Genomic DNA, 21000 nt, shown 5'->3' on the forward strand with positions numbered 1-21000 from the left:
CATACCTTATGGTGGCTTCCTCAACTTACTCATGCTGGGGTGTCCTCACACGTAGAATCATGCACTATGTCCATCGGCTCAAGGGCCTACCTTAGGGATGATATACAGGGTAAGAGTACTGTGACCCTGGCGTAAAGCAAACCTTATATCTGGAGTAAAAGGTTTATGCACCATTTCATGCAGGCTGCAATGGCAGGCCTGCAGTCACAGTTTACATGGGCACCCATGGGTGGCACAATAGAGGCTACAGCCCATGGGGGACCCCTGGTATACCAATGCCCTGGGTACCTAACTACCATATACTAGGGACTGACATGGGTGCACCGGTATGCCAATTGTGGTATGTAAAGTTACCTTACTACTAAATTTAGGGGAGAGAGCACTGACACTGGGGTCCTGGTTAGCAGGGCCCCAGTGTACTACAATCTAAACACACTTGCACCAGACAAGGGGGTGTGAGAGGGGGTAAGTATGCCAGAAAGGTGCTACTTTCGTACAGGGGCTTTTTGGCTAGCCTTCTTCAACCATTGGTATGTTGCTGTTTCATCCATCATTTGTCTGCCCTCTACAGCATACAGTCAGCCTAATTCAGCCAATGGCTAACTTCCCTCTGTGTGACTGTATTCTGCTTTTCATAACAAAGTGGTTCCCTTATGTGCCAGGGACTACTATGGCAATGTCTGTTTTCTGAGCTGAAAAATATGTTTGCTTTAGCCAATGTGTTTTTCAGACTGATGAGAGCAGGGCAGCTTCCCCAGCAACAGATGTGGACAAGAACCAAGACGAAACACACCACACCTATTTGCTTTCCCAATGCTTGTTTACCCTGAATCTATGGATGAAAGACCCTCCTTTCCCTATATATGAATTCTTGAAAAAGAAACTCTTTCGCCATTTTCTTGTGATTTGGATCAAAGTTGCTGGGGTGAACTTATGATGATTTGTTGCAGCACATGCTGTGAGGCCTTGGAAAGTCAATCATTTGTGTGGCTATGAATGTCATTCTTTGGTTCTTTAAACTTGTTATTTTAGACTTACAGGACCAGATTTATCAATAGTTGACGCAACTCAGCTCGCTGCATGCAAGGGAGAGGTCAAGAGTGTACAATATTTACCAATATATGGTGCATTTTTGGGCTCTGCCTGTGTTGCCACACAATCTGCTGCCTGGAGCTAACACAGGCACCCTTGTGTCATAGTGCAAGGGTGTCTTCATTGGCAGGGACACCTTCTTGCACAAAAAAATCCTCTGAAGCGTTTTACTTGTTCTAAGTGTTCTGCAGAATGCAGCACACTTAAAAAGAGGAAACGACAAAAATAAAATAAATATATTTCTCCTCAATGCACCTCCCCTGAGAAGGGGTAGCATTTTGATGCATTCCAAGATCTACCAGTTTTGGCAAGTCTGAGACTGTGACAAAACCTATTGGTGGGTGTATGGGAACACCCATGGTCCACCAATGGAATGCCTCCCTGCCGCAGAGTAACGCGTGGCAGTGATTTGTGCAGCCTTGCATTACTTCGGATTTACCAAGCAACGCAGGTCACGCAAGATGGCCTTGTGTTGCTTGGGAAATCTGATTTGGGGATTACGTTGCTCTTGCTACACACTTGATAAATCTGGCCCGTGTTGGAGATGTGATTCAACATGGGTCTTTTGGGATTGTTGGTGTTTGGTCCTCAAGTCCCTTGTACAATTCGCTAAATAAGGCACTGCTAAAGGTCAAGAGGTATATTTTCTTTAGCTGAAGCAGTTGTCATCTGGAGACCCAAAACCAATATACATATGTTTACGTACAAGCCCTTCTTTAGCAGAGAGAAGAACCGAGAAAAAAAGTCAACCTTATAACAATGACCTCCGTTCCTCTACAAGCGTATAGGCCCTTCTAAACCATATAGTTTTTATAATTTGAATACAATGCCAATTTGACAAGAGGAGTCTGTGTGTGCGCGCTCATTAGAAAAGAGAAATGGTTTGGAAGTGATTAGGACAATTAGCGGGTGCTCAGGAGATTTACACTGCATAGCGTTGAGATGTCTTCTACTCTGCATTTAGTTCCCAGAAATTAGCCACTGCCTCCAGGGGCATCATTATATTTACTACGTGGGAGATCAGCTTGCATTTATTGTGTGCTAGTTTGTATCATGTTGAATCATTTTCCAGCTTTTTCGTGTTTTATAATAACTCATCACGAAAGCTAAGCAATTACAGAAACTTGGTTGCACTGATTGGGCTGAAAGGTAATTGGGGGCAATTTGGGGAGGATCACAAACACCTTCTGGTGGGTGGTTCGTAATCCATGTGGACAAGGATCTTGAAAGGTAGACCAGGTGCCTACTTTGATGTGCGTCACACTTCACGTCTTTTTATTTGCCTTGGAAAAGCCAAAGACCTGGCCGCACAGAGAAGCACTAGCCTAGCAGCTCATTACCAGCCAGAATGGATGGCGACTGAAGCTTTGGGAAGGCGCAATTATTGGACTGAAACATGAAATGAAGAGTGAAAGGAAACTGCTCTTTAACAGAACTGTGTATCTATGGCAACCGTTCGTTGCTGGAAGACGTATCTTTGATGGTTCCATTGACAATACTGGGTTCATAGCCCAACTTCTTATTTATAACTGGAATAATGACTGCTTTTTGGCAATCCGCTGTCGTCATGATAAGGTGGCAGTGGGCAAAATGAAGACTGCAAACCGATTATATGACATCAAAGTTATTATATAATCACGTTAACAGTAATTGAGGAAATTACTTTAGCCGAACGTGTAAAGCAAAATACAAAGAAAACCTTCCATTAAAAAAAATATTATTCACGTTTGCTACGTAAAACGGTTAAGGTTATGTGGCAGGAAAGACTTTGTTCTAAATTCTCCTTTTGAAATTAACATAGCGATGTGTGGAAGGATTCCAACACATGCCCCGCATGCTATATTGTAAGATAGCAGTAGAGTTGTATGGTAGAGTGCCCCCAAGGGGTTGTACAGTGCAGTGCTCTTTAGGGTTGCCCATATGTGGCCTTAAAATGCCACCTATGACAAAGAAATCCTAAGGGGGTTGTGCGCCCCTATTTCTCCAGGCACAAAGATGCCGAGGCGGCATTGCTTGTAGGGGAATCAGGATATTTTTCACAATTAGTGAAGTGAAACCGAGTTTGAGATTTTGGTGTAAAGGTCAGAACCCAATTATCGAACTAAGCAAATGACCAAGTTACTTACCTTTGGTAACACTCTTTCTGGTGGGTACCGCAGATTCCTTGCCTTTCTCTCTGTGCCCGTCTGGAGCCAGACATTTTCATAGCATTTTCATGCGTGGTGACGTGCAGCTCAACGTTGGCTTTGTTCCGCCCCAGAAGAGACAGAGTGGAGTTGCATATGAGTGCTACCCTTGCGCGCTGATGCAAGTTTCTTGACTGACTCTTCCCATGCCCCCAGTCACGGAGCATAAAGCAATTGGTGGTACCAGTGTTCATATGTCTAATTTGGGGCTTTTTAGATGGCAAAAAGAGGTCACTCCACAGAATGGTGTAGTGGGAGGGCAGTAGAGAATCTGCAGTTAGAGTATCCACCAGTCTGTCAAGAAAGTAGTGCTTTTTGAAGGTGTGCATTGACACCCACATTGAAGCCTAGCAGATGTCAAGGACAGGCACTTGGGTTGCCAATGCATTGGTAGCAGCCTTAGCCCTGGAGGAATGGACTCTAATCCCTTCCAGAGGTTGCTTTTTGGTTAGTGTGTCGCAGATCTTAATGCAGATGGCTATGCACCTTAGCAGAGTCCTTTTCTGCACAGCCTTTCCTTTCTTCATCCATTAGAACCCCACACATCGTTCCACTCAATGCTGTTTGGTACAATTAATGTAAAAGCTTAAAGATTTTTGGGGTTCAACCAATGGAGCCTCTCTTCCTCTTTCACTCTTTTGAGAGGTTAGGCTATGCAAAGAACATTAGAAGTTTGATAGATTGGCCAGTGCGGAAAGGAGTCACAACTTTCGGCAAGAAGGCAGCCCTAATCCTCCGCACCATTTTATCTGGAAAAAAGGTGATATAAGGCAGTTTTACTAAGAGATCCTGGAGCTACCTTGCCTGAAGAGCTGAAGCCATCACATTGAGAAAGACAGTCTTCGGTGTCAATAGATGCAGCGAGCTGCTGTGCGTAAGCTCAAAGCCATACGCATGTGCAATGGCTGGACCAAATTAAGGTCTCACTGTGGCAACACAAATGGTTGGGAGGGAACGTGAGGTAAGCCTGTAAGAAACTAAGGCCCATATTTATACTTTTTTAGCACCGCAATTGCGTCATTTTTTGACGCAAAATTGGCACAAGCTTACAAAATACAATTTTGTATTTTGTAAGTTTGCGCCAATTTTGCGTCAAAAAAACGACGCAAATGCGGTGCTAAAAAAGTATAAATAGGGGCCTAAGTCAGAACAGGTGTTTTAAACACGGACAGTTGGTCAGAAAACATAGAAAGGCTGAAAGAGCCAACAAATATTTTTTAACAGTGCCCACTGCATGGATGTGCTGGATCAAAAACAAACCACAGAACAACTGACATTTTGGCTTCTAAAGGAATTTGTCTTGCAGACTCCACACCAGGCCAAAAATTTGCCCCAAGGCCTGGCAAACAGACTTTGTGGAAGAGTGCCTGACAGCCAGGATGGCATCTACAACGTCCATTGCCAAATCAGATGATATCAACTGTTGCAGCTCAGTCTCCATGCATGGAGGTGTAGACTTCACAGGTTCAGTTGGAGAACCCTGCTGCTGTGACAGAAGAGCCTCTAGAAGTAGTAGCCTGTTTAGAATGCAGTCATGCAAGGTGAGAAGTTCTGCATATTTGCCCCAATTTAGGGCCACCAGGATAACTTGGGCCCGGTCGTTCCTGATCTTGAGGACTCTGGGCATTAGAGGCAAAGGTGGTAAGGCATACAGGAGTCTCATGACCCAGGTTTGACTTTGGCTGATTGATTGAGAACCCCAATGATGTCATAACATTTGCTGTTGTCTGGAGGTGGTCTGCACCCTGGACTGACTGAATTAAGCCCTTAATCAAGTCCTTGAGGGAAAAAGGTATCCCTAATCTCTGAATGTTGAGGTATTTGTGAAGGATTCATGGGTCTACAACTCTGGGGTGAGTCTGCCTTCAACAGCCATTCACTAAGGTAGTGGAAAACTGTTACCCAGAACCTCTGGAGGTGGGCAGCAACCACTGACATCACTTTCGCAAGCACTTGAGGGGCACTGGTATGGACAAAGGGGAGAAATGCAAACTGATAATGCTCCTGGTCAACCTTAAAGTGCAGGCAACGTCGGTAGGACTGCCAGACAGGTACATTAAAGTACATGTCTTGCAGATTCAAGGCCGCCATCCAACCGCTCAGATCCATGGCTGACAGAACCCTTGCTACTTGTGACAAATGGCAATTGCATGAATTTTAACGATGGCCAGGCTTTTATAAATAGGTCTCATTATTAAATTCTTGGTGCACGCGGTGTTCCAGATCACGTGACAGCAGAGTCTCAGGATGGATTTGAAGTTGTTTTTGCCTGCAGTCTCTTGGATTAGGGCAGTCAAAGAACTTGGAGTGAAAACATAAGAAGCACTGGAAATGGACAGGGAACAAGCAAAAGAGGCCAAAGCAAATAAGCAAGAAGAGGCAAAAAGCATATGATGTGGGCAGAAAAAAAAGCAAAGAAGGAAAGAGGTATGGCAGAGGGCCCGGGACGGGGCACATGGGCCCTAAGATGGCCTCTTCTGCTTTGCTGGTGTGAAGTGTCTGGCCTACGGGACAGAGCTCTGTGAAACCCCTTTGCAGCCCCTTGCCTGAGGCCCAGTTCTGGCTCCGAGAACCCGAGCCTCAGAGTCCCTGTTCCCTCCAAAGGTGATCAGAATCCTATTTGTCAAGGTACAGTGGGATCAGACTGCTGTCCTGTAAGCCCCTGCATATGGTCACTCCAAGTCCAATGGATCTGGTCGGGTGCCATGCGTTCCTGTGGCCTGGCTGTTCTGAAAATCTTGAGGGCTCATTTGCCTCTTGGAGCCCAGCCTCCTCTATGAAGTCAGGTGCTTTTGCTTGGATAGTCACCTTCGTCCTCAGTATGCATGGATTACAATAAAGGGGGATAGCCTTCCTCTGGATTAGTAAGGACAGGTACTCTGATCCCCTTGTGGTCCAGTTGTTCTCATGTGGGTGGTGCCAAGGACCAAGGCGGGTGTTAATCCGATGTGATTTCTGCCCAGTGTTCTGAATGTCAAAGTGAAGAAATTCAATGAAGCATGACTGAATGGGATAGTAACTATGACTCTCTAAACCTCTTCTCAGTTGTAGTGGTCTTTACCTCCAAGTGGTCCCACTGGTAACTATCTCTATACCACTATACACTCTGAGGAGAAGGCTATATAGATAGGCCAAACAAGGTTCTATCATGGCCGTGAGCATGATAGTGAGAAATGGTGAAGCTAAAAATCGCAATTCTAGATGGGATAGTTCCTGGTCATTAAAAACCACTCTGAGATAGAGAAATGAGGTGCTGTCTTTTCTACAAAGCATTAACCTCCTTTCTGAGTTTGTCAGTTCTACACCTAAATCTAATAGAACAATGATAACAACGAACTGAATCACACATGCCACCCAGTTAACCCTCTGTACTACTAGAAGATGAGAAAACTTTAAACCTCAGTGAAAGTATTGAATTTGTAGCCTCATCAACCAAGAATGACACTATTGCATTAAAAGTTGAGAAAGTGCAAGATGTTTATGAGGTCAATGATAAACCCAATAACAAGCAAAGTGATTTCACTAAAAAAGTAACTTACTGGAAATATCACAATGCAAAAATACAACTGTGATTTATATGGAGACATAATGGGAACTTTCAAGGAACTTAGAAAGCATGTCTCCAAACAACAAATGGTTCTACCTAAAAGCATTGCTCAAAATGTAACAGGGAAGCCGAATTCCACAACATTGCATGCCACTATGCAAAATGCAAAGGTAGACTAAACAAAGGAGAGCTACGATTCCTCTGTAGTTGCTTTGACCTCAGATTCAGAACAAAAATGTAAGACATGCACATCCAAAAGTGCAAAATGATGCTAGACTTGCAGCTCTGGAAAGCAGCAAACCATCCAAACTATAGTCAAAAGAAGAACTACTGCTGCTAGCTGAATTGGAAAAAGTATGTGAAAACAAAAGAAATATACCTTTGCTCATGGTTCCCCACTTTGACAATAAAAACAAGAAATACATTTCAGAAAAAAAGAAGGGACAGAAGAGAAAAAAAGCAAAAAAACAGGCAAAGCATGTGCAGGAAGCATCCAGCAACACTGAAAGTGACTCCAACGATGAACCTGAAATATCAATGGAAGTAACAAAAGAAACGCACAAAGACTTCCTAAAATCACTAACCTTGATGATCTAAATGACAGAATACCAAAAGTCCAAAAATATTCCAATGATCACAGCATCAAGAAGCTGCCACGGACCTGATGGATGACACTGTGATTTATATCTCAGAAAATACCAGTGATATAAGTCCTAAGCCAGTTAATCACAATGAACACCCCAGTGCAGTGAAACTGGTAATGATCCTATGAGTACTTCTCAAGAGGAACAACAGTGTCCCAGTCCAAAATAACATACCAAGAAAGGATAAGAAAAACAAAAGGCTCAATAGAATACATAGGAAATTGTATGCAAAAGCAAGGGGCAGTAATAAAGAATATCAGGCAATGTTCAAGAAAGACAACAAAATAATATTGCCAGAATAATCACTGGTGGTACAGAAGATGCCACTTGCGAAATCAGTGCTGATGACATCTTTCAACACTACAAAGATATTCTTGAAAAAGAGAATAAGAAAAACCCGGAATTCATCCCTAGAATACCATAAGAATGGAATATTTAATGACTATGTAAGGAAATTACACTTCTTGAAATAACTGAAGCGTTCAAACACTAACTTAAATAAAGCAAGGGGGCTGACAGGATTGGCTTAAATGATTACTACAATGTCCACAAAAAACAACCAAGGATGCTGCCCAAAATATTATCAACTTGTTCATTATGAGAAGAGTACCAGAATGTATAAAGAACCATTCAATCCTAATTCTAAAGAATTTACCAATGAACTAAACAAAATAGGCAATTGGAGACCAATTTCAATTAACACAGCATTCATGAAGCTATTTATAAATCCTGAACAAAAGACTTACATTGTTCGTTAATTTGACTACCAGACAAAAAGCCTTCATGAAAGGGGGAGGATGTCTCAAAAATCTGAAACTGTTCCAGAACATCATAAAAGGGGCATGAAGGAATAAACACTCACTTGCAGTGGTTTTCATAGACATTTCAAAAGCTATTGACTCTGTCAGCCAAGGTCACATTATTCAGAGTCTGGAAAGACAGAGTTCTGTCATACATCTGAGATCTAATAAAAGACTTGTATACCGATTCATCAACATTCTTCAAGGGTAAAAATAATGAATCTACACCAGAAATAAAAATGAAATCTAGAGTAAAACAAGGTGATTTGTTCTCCCCATTGTTGTTTAACATTACCATGGAACCCCTAATGTGTGATCTTCCGAAAAGAAACAAGAGCTTTACATATTGAGCAGATCACTACTCTAGCCTTTGCCAACAACATAGCAGTACTCAGTAGCACCTGGGAAGGAATACATACTAAATGGAAGATCATTAAAAAATTCAGTAACACAACTTACAAGACTTAAAACTAAGGCCCATATATATACTTTTTTAGCGCCGCATTTGTGCCGCTTTTTGATGCAAAAGCGGCGCAAATGCGGCACTAAAAAAGTATAAATATGTGCCTAAATGTGAAAGACACATTGTTCAAATGTCACCATAAAGACAAAAACCCTGGTGAATAACTGTGAACAATGGCAATTCGAAAAACAAAATATTGAGAACATATATCCAGGTGACAGTGAGAGATGTCATATCAAACTTTGATCTTCACGCAGGTCATACATTAAACAGCAAAAGGAGGTTCTAACAGGTTGGACTAAAAAATCTGATAATTTACCACTCAAGCCCACACAAAAGGTTGAAATACTATGCAAATATCTGGTTCTTAAGCAGCCAATTAAACTGGAAATGGCAGGCACAGAAGTGAAGACTCATCATGCTGGACTAGAGGGTAAAAAAAAAATATGTCAAGCACTTCCTCTACCTACTTGCATACACCTGAGATGGTCGCCTCTACTCCAAAAGATCATATGCGGGTCTGAATGTGATAAAGCTGTGTCCAATAATACAACTCAACGAAATTCACAATCTACTATAGCTCGGAGAAACTCCAGATTTGTACATTGCTCGCTACATGTATGAAGGAGAATTAAGACATGACAAAATTAATAATATCAAAACCCCAAAATTAAACATTTTGGACAACAGATTGCTAAGCTATGATTGTGGCGATGGTATTAAATATCTAGAAAATAATCCAACCTCAAATATCTGGATTAGTATGCCCATGAAAATGAAGGAAAACCTAAACATAGTTGGGCTGATGCTAAGAGTGAAGACTTCTCCGGGGAGAGATCGAACATTTGCTACTTGCAGATATTGTAGAGATGTATGTGAAAATATTGCTCCCGCATCAGATACATGTCCTGAAACAAAGGACAAAAGGATCAAAAGACACAACAATATTATAGATCTTCTCAATGATAAGAGCAAAAATGCGTGGTGGGATGACATGTAGGGAAGGTCATATAAAAAATATTCAAAGTGAATTAAGAAAAACTGATGTGGTATTCACCAAAAATGGTACTGCTGTGGTGAATCATGTCTCAATTCAATATAAAAACTCACATTTCATTGAACATGCATTTGAAAGGAAAGGAAACTACTACTAGGACTTATTGCAGGAAATAAAAAAACACACAAACTGTTTTAGTGTGAAATGTCATGGTTTTATTGTAGGATGTTGGGGTATTTGGCGCAATGTAATGATGTTGCTCTAGCTGATCTTGGACTACAAATGTCTTTCCCATTTAAGAAGAATGTATGTCTGACTATGTCAATAGACACTTAAAAAATTGCCAAGTATTCACGGACAACTAGCTTTTTAACTTAACACTCACATGTCCACTGTATTGCATAACACATACTTAATTTTTATTAGTATATAGTAATAGTATAATGTTTTAAGAATATTTGTTTGACACTTAACGTTTATTATAATTAACAATGCTGAGAATTGAACCATAGTATTACAAATAAGTTAAAGGTTTATGTCTTAGATTTATTACTACAATACATATGTGTTTGAATTTAGATTTATACTTATGATATTTGATGTGTATGAATTTAGGATATATTTCTAGTAATTACAACACAATCAGAACAGACGGATCACATAATGATTTTTAATTACGTTCTAATCATACCTTACTTAGCACAGGACATTTGTATCCTGATGATCCAGAAGTGTTATTAAGACATAGACAGCTTTGTATTGTTAGAGAGGTACTGGAGGGTGTACTGTCTCTAATGATATGTGATCCCTCTTCCTGTGAGGACAGCTTCAAGTATATCTGTACTCAGAACAATTGTTGTTGGAAGCAATACCATTCTGATGCTGATGTGCAGCAACAATAACCCAGAATGAGCCACCACCAGGTCGTACAGGAATAGTCAAATGCCTTGTCATCTAATTATTGATGCACATGAATAGATGAACAAAATTTCCCTCTGTCCCTCCCTACTATCTAGCAAAACCAAAGCCAAGGGAAGGGGCTTCTCATAATCAGTGGGGAAAGATATCCCTATTGAGCTTGACTGTAGTCTGGCACTGTGAAGAGATATTAGAGGTGTGAGGTAAGTGTGGGTCCCTCAACCTGTTGGTGAAATACAACTACTCATCGTTTATTTCACTTATCTGGGGATGTAGGGAGGGCGAGCCCCATGGGGGCCGTGCTTCTGGTTCCAAGCACCTGCTGAGTGCAACCAACTCTGGGCACAGTGGCAGGTATGAGTTTGACTGGACAGTACACCTGTCAAACTATAATGAAGGTATCCCAAGGCGAGCTCAGGGTGGATAGAAATCTACTGCAGAGCAGAAGGGCAAAAGCTTGCTTGATCTCAATTTCAGTATGAATAAAGACTGTGAAAGCGGGCCATGCGATCCTTCTTACTTTTTGGGTTTCAAGCTGGAGGAGTCAGAAAAGTTGCCACTGGGATAACTGGCTTGAGGTGGCCAACCATTCAGAGCAATGTCGCTTTCTGGTCCTTCAAGGTCAGCTTTACCTATCATTGTGAAGAGAAGAAATGAGTTACTTACCTGTAACTGCAGTTATCCAGTATTGGTATCTTTAATAGATTCACATGCTTGAATCTTCCCCGTCGTCGAAGTTGGAATCCCACAGTATCCGATAAAGCAGTATATAATAATAACCATATATTACACAATGCAAATAGGCCTGAAATGTGCTAATCTATCCATGTCATTTTCTAAAATGGACCAAACTTGACCTATAACCAATCAGGCGATAGCACCCTTTAGAACACTCCCAGGAGAAGCTCCCTTCCTCAGATTTTCAGCATTAGAGTGAATTATGTTACCTGAATCAGTAAAAGGGAGCCTCTAAGGGGAGGTGGGCGGGTCACATGTGTATCTATGAAAGATACCAATACTGGATAACTGCAGTTACAGGTAAGTAACTCATTTCTTATCCAGTTTGGATCTTTCATAGATTCACATGCTTGAATCAGAATAACAATCAGTATAATAAAATTGAATTGGATGGTGGGTATGAAAGAATTTTCTATTTCATATATCATCAGAAATACATAGCAGACATAGGAACACAACACTGTATCCAGAGATGTTTACCTTGTAACAGTAATAATAATAATAATAATAAAATTACAAGAACAATAGATATAATCACCAGTAATAGAAATACAATTCTTCATTACCATAGAGGCTCACCTTAGTGGAACAGGTGTCGTAGAACTGCTTGGCCCAGGGCCACATCCGTCCTATGCGTGGACTGAAGGCAGTAGTGCTTTGTGAAGGAGTGGGTACTCTTCCAAGTAGCAGCACGGCATGTTTGTTCTAACAGAGCTCCAGCAAACAGAGGTAGAAACTGTCCTTGTTGAATGTGCTCTAGGCCATCTTTCTAGAGGTTTTCCTGCTGCAGAATGGCAGAACTGAATGGTTGTCGATAGCCACCTTGCTATCGTTGCCTTTGTTACTGCAGAACCCAGTCGCCCAGGTCCGTAGGAGAGTAACAATTGATCCGACTTGAGGAAAGTTCTAGTTCGTTGAAGATAGAACTTAAGACACCTCTTCACATCCAATGTGTGGAGGGATTTTTCTGCTGGCGATAATGGCTTTGGAAAATATGTTCAGAGAATGACTGGTTGATTGAGATGAAATTGAGAAGGAACTTTAGGAATGAATTTTGGATTTGTTTTGAGAATGACAAAATCCTCAGTAAAACACAGAAAAGGTTTTTGTGTAGTGAAAGCTTGGATTTTACTGACCCTTCTAGTGGAAGTGACTGCTAGGAGGACAGCTATCTTCCACGTCAGGAACTTGAGGTCTGCCTTATGTATATGTTCAAAAGGGGATTTCATTAATTGTGATAGTACAACGTTAAGGTGCCACTCAGGAGGAGGCAACATTACTGGAGGAAAGGCCCTGAATAAACCTATCATGAATTGCTTAATCAATCGTGATGAGCAAAGGGAGGCCGTGTCTGAAGAGCGTCTGTATGTGGAAATTGCTGCCAAATGCACTTTCACTGAGGAATGCACAAGCCCGGATTTTGCTAGCATTAACACGTAAGGTAATAATTGTTCTGGAGAGGCCACATACGGGTGTAAGTTATGTTGCTGACACCAACAACAGAACCGCTTCCATTTAAGTCGATACACTTTGTTTGTGCTGTATGCTCTCACTTTAGAAAGTATGTTTCTACATTCCGGGGTAATCTTGAAATGCTGGAACTCATGGAATTCAGTAGCCATGCATGCAAGTGCAGTGACGTCGGATCTGTATGTAATATCTCCCCTTGACGCGTTGATAGTAGCATTGGGGTTGGAAGGAGACGTACCGGCGTGGTTTCAGACATCAGAAGAAGCTCCGTGTACCAGTATTGCCTGGGCCATCTGGAAGCGATTAGTATTAGGCGACAGGACTTCGTCTTCATCTTGACCATGACTTTGGGAATTATTGGGATGGAGGGGAAAGCGCACGCATAAATCCCGGACCATTGCATCGAAAGGCCATTCTCCCAAGACCCTGGGAGGGGATACCGACTTGTGTAAAACTGGCATTTGGTATTGCAGTACGTTGCAAAAAGATCTACAGTTGGCCTTCCCCATGTCGCAAATATTTTGTCTAGTTGGGCTTGATCCAGCTCCCATTCGTGACAGTCGATGTTGGTCCTGCTGAGTGCATCCGCTAACATGTTGCACACACCTGGAACATGTTCGACCTTCAGGGAGATGTTGTGTTTTGTTAGCCAGTCCCATAGTACCTGAGCTTCCTTTGACAGCGTTAAGAATCTCGTGCCTCACTGCTTGTTTATATAATACATGCTGGTTGTGTTGTCTGTCCGCACCAGCATTCAAGACACTTGTATCCTCGGGAGGAATTCCTGTTTAGTGAGGAAAATGGCTTTGAGTTATAAGCTGTTGCTATGCATCAGCTTTTGATGGCTTGACCATTTACCCTGGATCTGCAGATCTTGGAGATTACCTCCCTATCTTTCAATTGAAGCACCCGTCGTAATTATAAACTGTGGGACTAATGGAATGTACGTGAGGCCTTGAGAAAGATGAGACTGGTGAGCCCACCAGTTCAATGCCCTTATCATCTTTGGCGTAACAAGAATGCGATCCTCGAACGAACCTTGCGATTGGTTCCACTGAACTTGTAATTCTTCCTGCAACTGTCTCATTTTGAGACGTGCATTTAGTACTAGGTTGATCTTGGAAGATATCATACCTAGGAGCGAGTACAACCTCACTGAAATGAACTTTCTTTTTATATTATTTTGGCCAAGGATGCTAGCCGATTTTGTCTTTCCTGTGTAAGGAACGGCTTGTTCTGCTGTGCGTCCAGAAAGGTGATTCTCTGAGTGGGTATTTTGAAAGATGTTCTCTCGTTGATTGAGGCCTAGTTTTTAAAAAAAGTGCAATGCAGTCTTTTGTCGCTGCTAGTGTTCCTTGTGGAGTTGACGCTTTTAGTGGCCAGTCGTCTAGGTATGGAAAGACCTGGTGACCTTGCTTCCTGAGAACGTCTGCTACTGGGGCTAGACACTTGGTGAATATTCTTGTAGCGGATCTGAGCCCGAAAGGAAGGACTCAGAACTGATAGTGAGTACCAGCCACTGTGAATCGAAGATATTTGCGATGCTTGGGATGAATGGGGATATAAAAATAAGCATCCTCCAAGTCTAGAGATGTCATATAGGGGCTGATTCTGACTGTGGCGGGCGGCGGAGGCCGCCCGCCACAGTCCCGCCGACAAATGACCGCACCGCGGTCAAAAGACCGCGGCGGCCGTTCTCACATTTCCGCTGGGCCAGCGGGCGCTCTCCAAAAGAGCGCCCGCCGGCCCAGCGGAAATGCCCCTGCAACATGGCGGCGGAGCGCGATTCCCCCGAGCAGCGGAAAGTCGGCGGGAGACCGCCGACTTTCCGCTTCTGACTGCGGCTGAACCGCCGCGGTCAGAATGCTCGAGGGAGCACCGCCAGCCTGTTGGCGGTGCTCCCGTGGTCGGTGACCCTGGCGGTCACCGGCCGCCAGGGTCAGAATGACCCCCTCAGTCTCCGTTGTTTAGGAGACTTAATATGTCTGAAAGAGTGATCATTCTGAAGGTTTGTTTGCAGAGGAACTTGTTGAGATGCCGGAGATCTAGAATAGGTCTCCATTACCCTGTTTTCTTTCACAAAAGGAAAAAACGGGAATAGAATCCTTTCCCTCTTTGAGCCATTGTAACTTCTTCTTTCGCTTCCATGAGGAGCATCACTTTGGTCTCTTTCTTCAGTAAGTGAAGATGCGGGGAATGCGCCCCTTTTGGGGGATTGGTTGGTGGTTTTATTGTGAAATCTAATGTGTGGCCATAAGCCACTATGTCCAATACCCATTGATCCAAGGTGTTAGTTTTCCAGTTGTGAAGATATTTGGATACATTTTCCCCTACTTGATGCTGGGAGGGTAGAGCAGCTGGTACTTCGACTAGGTCACTGCTTACGTCCTGTGTCTCTAAGTTGATGTGTAGTTCTGCGATGGGCTCCCTGCTTACAGAAACAAGCCGTAGTTGGTTGGCGATACAATCGCAATGCTCTGTATTTTTGGTAAGGTTGAAACTGCTGGAAGCGATAGTATGAACCTCTATAGGAAGAAGAAACACATCCTCTTGCCCCACTGAAAGGCAGTCGTCTATACTGCAAAGCACCTAGGGACTTAGCTGTGTCAGTGTCTGTCTTAATGGCAAAAAGGGCTTTGTCTATGTGCTTGCCAAAGAGCATATCCCCGTCGTATGCCATATCTAATATCTTTGTTTGCACCTCAGGTCGAAATGAAGTGGCTTTGAGCCAACCCTGTCGCCTCAGAACAGCGGCGCCTGCCAACTGCCTAAACCCTGTCGAGGATATGTCCACGGCAGTGTCAATGATCTCAGAAGAGGATCGTTCTTCTTCTTGCAAGATCTTTTTTGCATCCTGCCTTTGCTCCTCAGGGATGAGATCAATCAGAGGCTTCATGTCGGACCACATCTGTCTATCAGAATGTGCCATGATGGCTAAAGCATTAGCAGCTCTCACTGTAACGGCCGACATGAGGGAAAATCTTTTGCCTATAGTGTCAAGGTGTCGACCGGCTCTATCTGGTAGTACTGAAATAGGAGCTGCCGGATTTTTAGATCATCTCTGCGCAGCTTGTGAGATTACAGAATCCGGCCTAGGATGTCCTGTGAGACATGCAGGATAATCATCAGGAGCACTGTATTTCTTGTCAATACGTTGTAGGACTGCCTCACCGTATCGGGGTTCTTCATAATTCTAACACCTTCCTGCCCTAAGTGGTCAATGATGGGAATGGACCTTATTGATTTCCGCTCCTGATCTTTGAAATCGTATAAAAAGCAATCCAATTGCTTCACTGCGATGGGGAGGTGAAATCTTTCCGCCGCCCTCTCCATAACAGAATGAAAACCCCCAATGTCTTCCGGAGGGGAATCGGCCAGAGGGTGTTGAGGTGGAGATGGAGTAGGAATGATGTAATCCTCCCAGTCGTCTGGCTGAGACAGTAATTCACCTTCTTCCCTGGTGTCATCCCCTTATGTGGAAGGATCGTCTTTAGGAGGGGAGATAGCGAGTGATGGCGGTGTCATTCTGGGCGTAATTGGAAGCAGAATACTTGATGCCGGAACAGAAACTGTACGTTGTGGGGTGGATGGTGGTACCCATGTTTGTGGAAGCTGTGTGTAGTCTGATAGCATGTCTTGGAGATCCTCTCAATGTACAAGGCATAAATACGTGTTCCTGTGGACAATGGAACTCCAGGTAGTACTGTTGCTCAGTGTACGTCTGAGGAGAGGATGTACGATAGTATCCCTCAAAGTCCTGACCTTGGTCACCCTCATAATATTTTTCTTCCTCTTCCTGATATTTTATATGGAGTTCCAAAGGACTGTGAGCCGGCCCAAAAGGTCCTTCATCCTCTGACTCTCCCAGGTTTAGAAGGTAACTTTGAAGCAGGTGTGAGATGTTTGTCCTGTATGCCAGAGTGGGTTTATGGCAAATTTTAATTTTTATTTTTAGCCTCGTCGACGGTGATGTCGTCGGTGGTACCATCAACGATGGTATCGTCGACGGTGTGAGCGTCAATGATGGGAGCATAGACGAAGGGCACGTCGACGATGGGAATGTCACTGACGATGATGCTGTCGACGGTGCCGTCAGCGAAGTCTTAGGCGTCTCCGAGGTTCTCGTAGACGAAAGTGGAACCTGCATGAAAGATGTTGTCGACGCAGATGGTCTCGTCGACGATACAATGGTGGCGGTTGTCGTCGACGATGTTGCCGTCAACGGTGATTTCTTTGTGGACGGAATTAAGGCATGAGATTTTTATCATTTTTGCTATAGTGGCTTACAGGGGGTAGGTCGAGCAGATGAAGCTACCTCTGTAGAGGACTGATTTTCTTTCTCTCTCTTTTTGAATCCTTTGACTGGTGATGAATTTTGAGGGATTTTCTGCTCTCTCTAGAGATCTAGCCCTTTTATGAGACTTAGGGACAGAGTCACTATCCTCATCAGAAGATCTTTTTTGGGCTTTAGTTCTCTGTAGCCACAGCAATAATCTGCCTTCTCTGTCTCTCAAAGTTTTTGGTGGGAAAGTTCGACAGATTTTGCATTCTTTTGCCTTATGAGTAGGGTGAAGGCAATAGATAAAACTTTTATGTGGATCATCCACATGAACTCTCTTTTTTCCACAGGTCTTGCAGGGATGAAAGAGGCCTTTAGAATCAGACTTAATTGGATTTAAGGAAGACTCCCTTCACACTCGACGTGCGGTGAAAATCTGAGGAAGGGAGCTTCTCTTGGGAGTGTTCTAGAGGGTGCTGTCGCCTGATTGGTTATAGGTCAAGTTTGGTCCATTTAAAAAAAATGACACGGATAGACTAGCAAATTTCAGGCCTATTTGCATTGTAGACTCTATGGTTATTATTATATACTGCTTTACAGGATACCGTGGGACTCCCACTTCAACGACGGGGAAGATTCAAGCATGTGAATCTATGAAAAATCCAATGCTGGATAAATGGGCAAAAAGTGCAAAGAGGCAAAGAACGTTGGACATAAATGGGCAAAAGAGGATAAAAAAGGGCACAAAGTGCTAAAGTGGTCAAGAAAGAGGGCAGAAAAATTAGCAAATTATGTAAGAGAATTAGGCAGAAAGAGCAAAGAGGCAAAAAAAACAGGGGGCAATCAGTGAGCATGCTTGCAAGAGTGACAAGCAAACCAGAAGAAATTAGCAAGAATCATGAGCAAAGCAGCCCACAGATAAGCAAGGTGAGACCGGAAATCAGGGGCAAACAAAACAAGAACACAGAAATAAAAACAGTGGCAGTAAAAATGCCAAAGAGCAACCCTAAGACAGAGACCGAGAAAGAGAGAGCGAGGAGTAGGAGTGATGTGGAAGTTCCTCCTAACCACTACAGCACTTGGCCGGCAGCAACTGCCTGTATTTATAACAAGGTACCTCTTACACACATCATCCCAGCATCTATTATTATTCTAAGGTCCCAAATCAATAACATGTATTTGTGTCTCTTACTCCTGGAATAGTTCACACCTAAGTCCAGAGTAAATGTAGGTAATTGTGTACATACTCAAACTGGACCTTGATTCACCCAGAACACATAGAAGAGAGTAATAAGTTCCTTGCCTTTACCCTTCTGGTAGCTGCAGCAGAGAGACATCCATATCTGTGTACAATGATCAGCATTGTAAGGAAGCTGGTAGTTCCACAGAGGATCAAAATGAAAATGTACCTTTCAGGATAACTACATGCCTGCTGCTCACTCCAAACAGATGCCTACGTGTGATTCGGTGTCTGATTTATAGTTTGTGTCATGTTCTCACTCGCTCATAGTAGTAATGTTCAGTGACAACACTGAGAACAAGTTTAAGACACAATCTCATGTTGTGCAAGGCAAATAATACTTACATTATCAGTGAACACGACCCCCAATTTCCATATGTGATACTTCATGTCGATGGAACTTAACCTGGGAACACAAACACAATACTTTTAGCGTTGCAGAGGGGATGACATAGTAGTGCCTCAAAAACTGTTTCCCGGAGGCCGCACAGTTATTATATTTCATGTTGGGCTGTTACTTGTGATGGTAACACAGACTTGTGATCTCTAATTATAATGTACTGCCTCTTCATTACATCTTACCTTTCCTATGGACAGCTGTGACAATATTACACATTCTAACATTATGAATTATAACAGGAGTAGCACTTACTCATGTGGACTAAATTTTGGACTTCTTAATATCACCTGTGCTTATTATGTCTCCACTGTTACCTGTGATAATATTGCACTTCCTGTTAATACTTCTAGTTACATTGAAGTAACTCTCAAATAATTTAAAAAATGTAATGGTGTTCCACCATGATTACAGCAAATCTGCTCTCTAATAAAGACTTAAACCACTCTTCACCACCTGAAGAAGCATCCAAAGACACCCAAAGCAAAGCTATTGTCACAACCACAAATTCCTAAAAGCCAGTGGTGGAGGCCATACTGTCAGTATGATTGGATCTACCCTTTGGAATTCCCTCCTACGTGCTGTGAGACTAACTTCAGATCCCAAGTGCTTCAATATATTGCAATATATCCTGCTTTTCAGGGCAAATTTTTGCAGCTACCTTTTCTTATGTATTTATCTTGTATCTGTTCCCTTGTTTTATTCCCTTTCAATTTTGACCTGCCTCTCTGTTGCAACCTCACTCTGTGTTGGGTTTGAAGAAGTCCTAGCATTGTCCTAAGCATCAAAAGGTTTAAAGTCAAAACCTTTAAACACTCCATTGATCTGAGAAGCAAGGTTGAGATTTGCATCAAGGATTATTACCAGTGTTTGTACTATCGAGCATAGCACAGGGCATTTTATGCCTAATAATACATGGTCACACAATCATGCTTCCCTCAAACCACTTAAATCTTTGGTGTCTTGCTCTATCATATTCACTGCAGACAAGAATAATAAAATCAGAATTTTTAGCACAAAATTAAACACAGTAAAGCATTTAGTAATTATTGCAACAAGATACTGCAATCATTTTAATGTACGTAAAATTAATAAAAATGTGTTACCCCAAACTCCTGAAAACATGGAGTGATTCTAGCTTCCCTGTAATCATCAATAGGTTAAACAAATTAAATGTTGCCATTTCTACTTTCTGCTGGTCGCCTTTTCATTTTAGAAAAAGTTATAAGAAGGTAAACCAGTTTCTGCTTCCCTTGTTTATATGTAAATATTATCTTTGACCTGCCTTTGATCCTGGCTGCTGACTATGACAGCAGGCATTAAGAAGTCACAACTATAAAAACTTGTTCCACTTGAGCAGATCAGTTGTTTCTTCATCAGAAGTGATTAGAGACTCACAGGTCACCTCAAATAAGAAAAATAGAAACATGCTTTTATACAGGGATCACAGTCTCCTATGTATTTTAATATATTACTTCTTACTTCCTGGTAATGGTGATTATAATTTAGCATATCCACTTGTTACATGTGGTTATAAAATGTTACTTCCTATTTTTAATGTATGACAGTTATATAGCACTTTCTAGTGTTTTGTGGAAACCCAAAACAACACTTCCATTTTACCTATACTTATAATTTTGTTCTTCATGTTGTTTTCTGTGTTGATAATATTGCAATGCTCTCATTTCTCTTGTTGGAAATACTTCAATTCTTAACATTGCAATATAACATTGTATATTGCTACGTGTATGTACGAGGTTGCATTTCCTGTCCATGACAATAACAGCCAAATTTCATTTCATTTAATTTCTGTGCTTCCAATACTGACCTCCCTCAATATTTGCTCCTTGTGGTTATAATGATGCACTTTCTTTCATTTCGACTGTTGATTTATTTTGTTCCTTCGGATAATCACCCTTCAAGTTCTCTATGATGAGGAGTCTGCACTACCTCTTATCCCCTGTTATGTTCTCTGTGATGATGATACTTTCTTGTTGCTCCCAGTGCTGTTGACACCACAGTTCCGCTTGATCCTGGCAATGACATACTGCCCTTCCTTGCACTCTCTCCAGTGATGCAGCCCTTCCTCTTGTTCTCTCTGATGATGATGCTATTGCACTGATCTTGTCCCTTGTGATCCTGATACTATGTTCCCTCTTGTTTCCTCTGATACTGTACTGCATCCTGTCCCCTGTGATATCACTCATCTTGTTCTTCCTTGTGATGCTT

The 21000-nt window shown here is 42.4% G+C and overlaps 1 protein-coding gene across 9 annotated transcripts in view; it reads right to left on the reverse strand.

Annotated features, from left to right (window-relative positions):
- RYR3 (ryanodine receptor 3) overlaps positions 1–21000 on the reverse strand; it is a 1450647-nt gene that overhangs the window by 66435 nt on the left and 1363212 nt on the right. For all 9 annotated transcript variants that reach the window (XM_069208992.1, XM_069208994.1, XM_069208991.1 and 6 more), the window contains one exon: positions 18720–18780. In XM_069208992.1, coding sequence (XP_069065093.1) covers positions 18720–18780 — 61 coding nt within the window. The remainder of the gene's footprint in view (positions 1–18719; positions 18781–21000) is intronic.

Source organism: Pleurodeles waltl, chromosome 9 (assembly GCF_031143425.1).
Source record: "Pleurodeles waltl isolate 20211129_DDA chromosome 9, aPleWal1.hap1.20221129, whole genome shotgun sequence".
NCBI lineage: Eukaryota > Metazoa > Chordata > Amphibia > Caudata > Salamandridae > Pleurodeles > Pleurodeles waltl.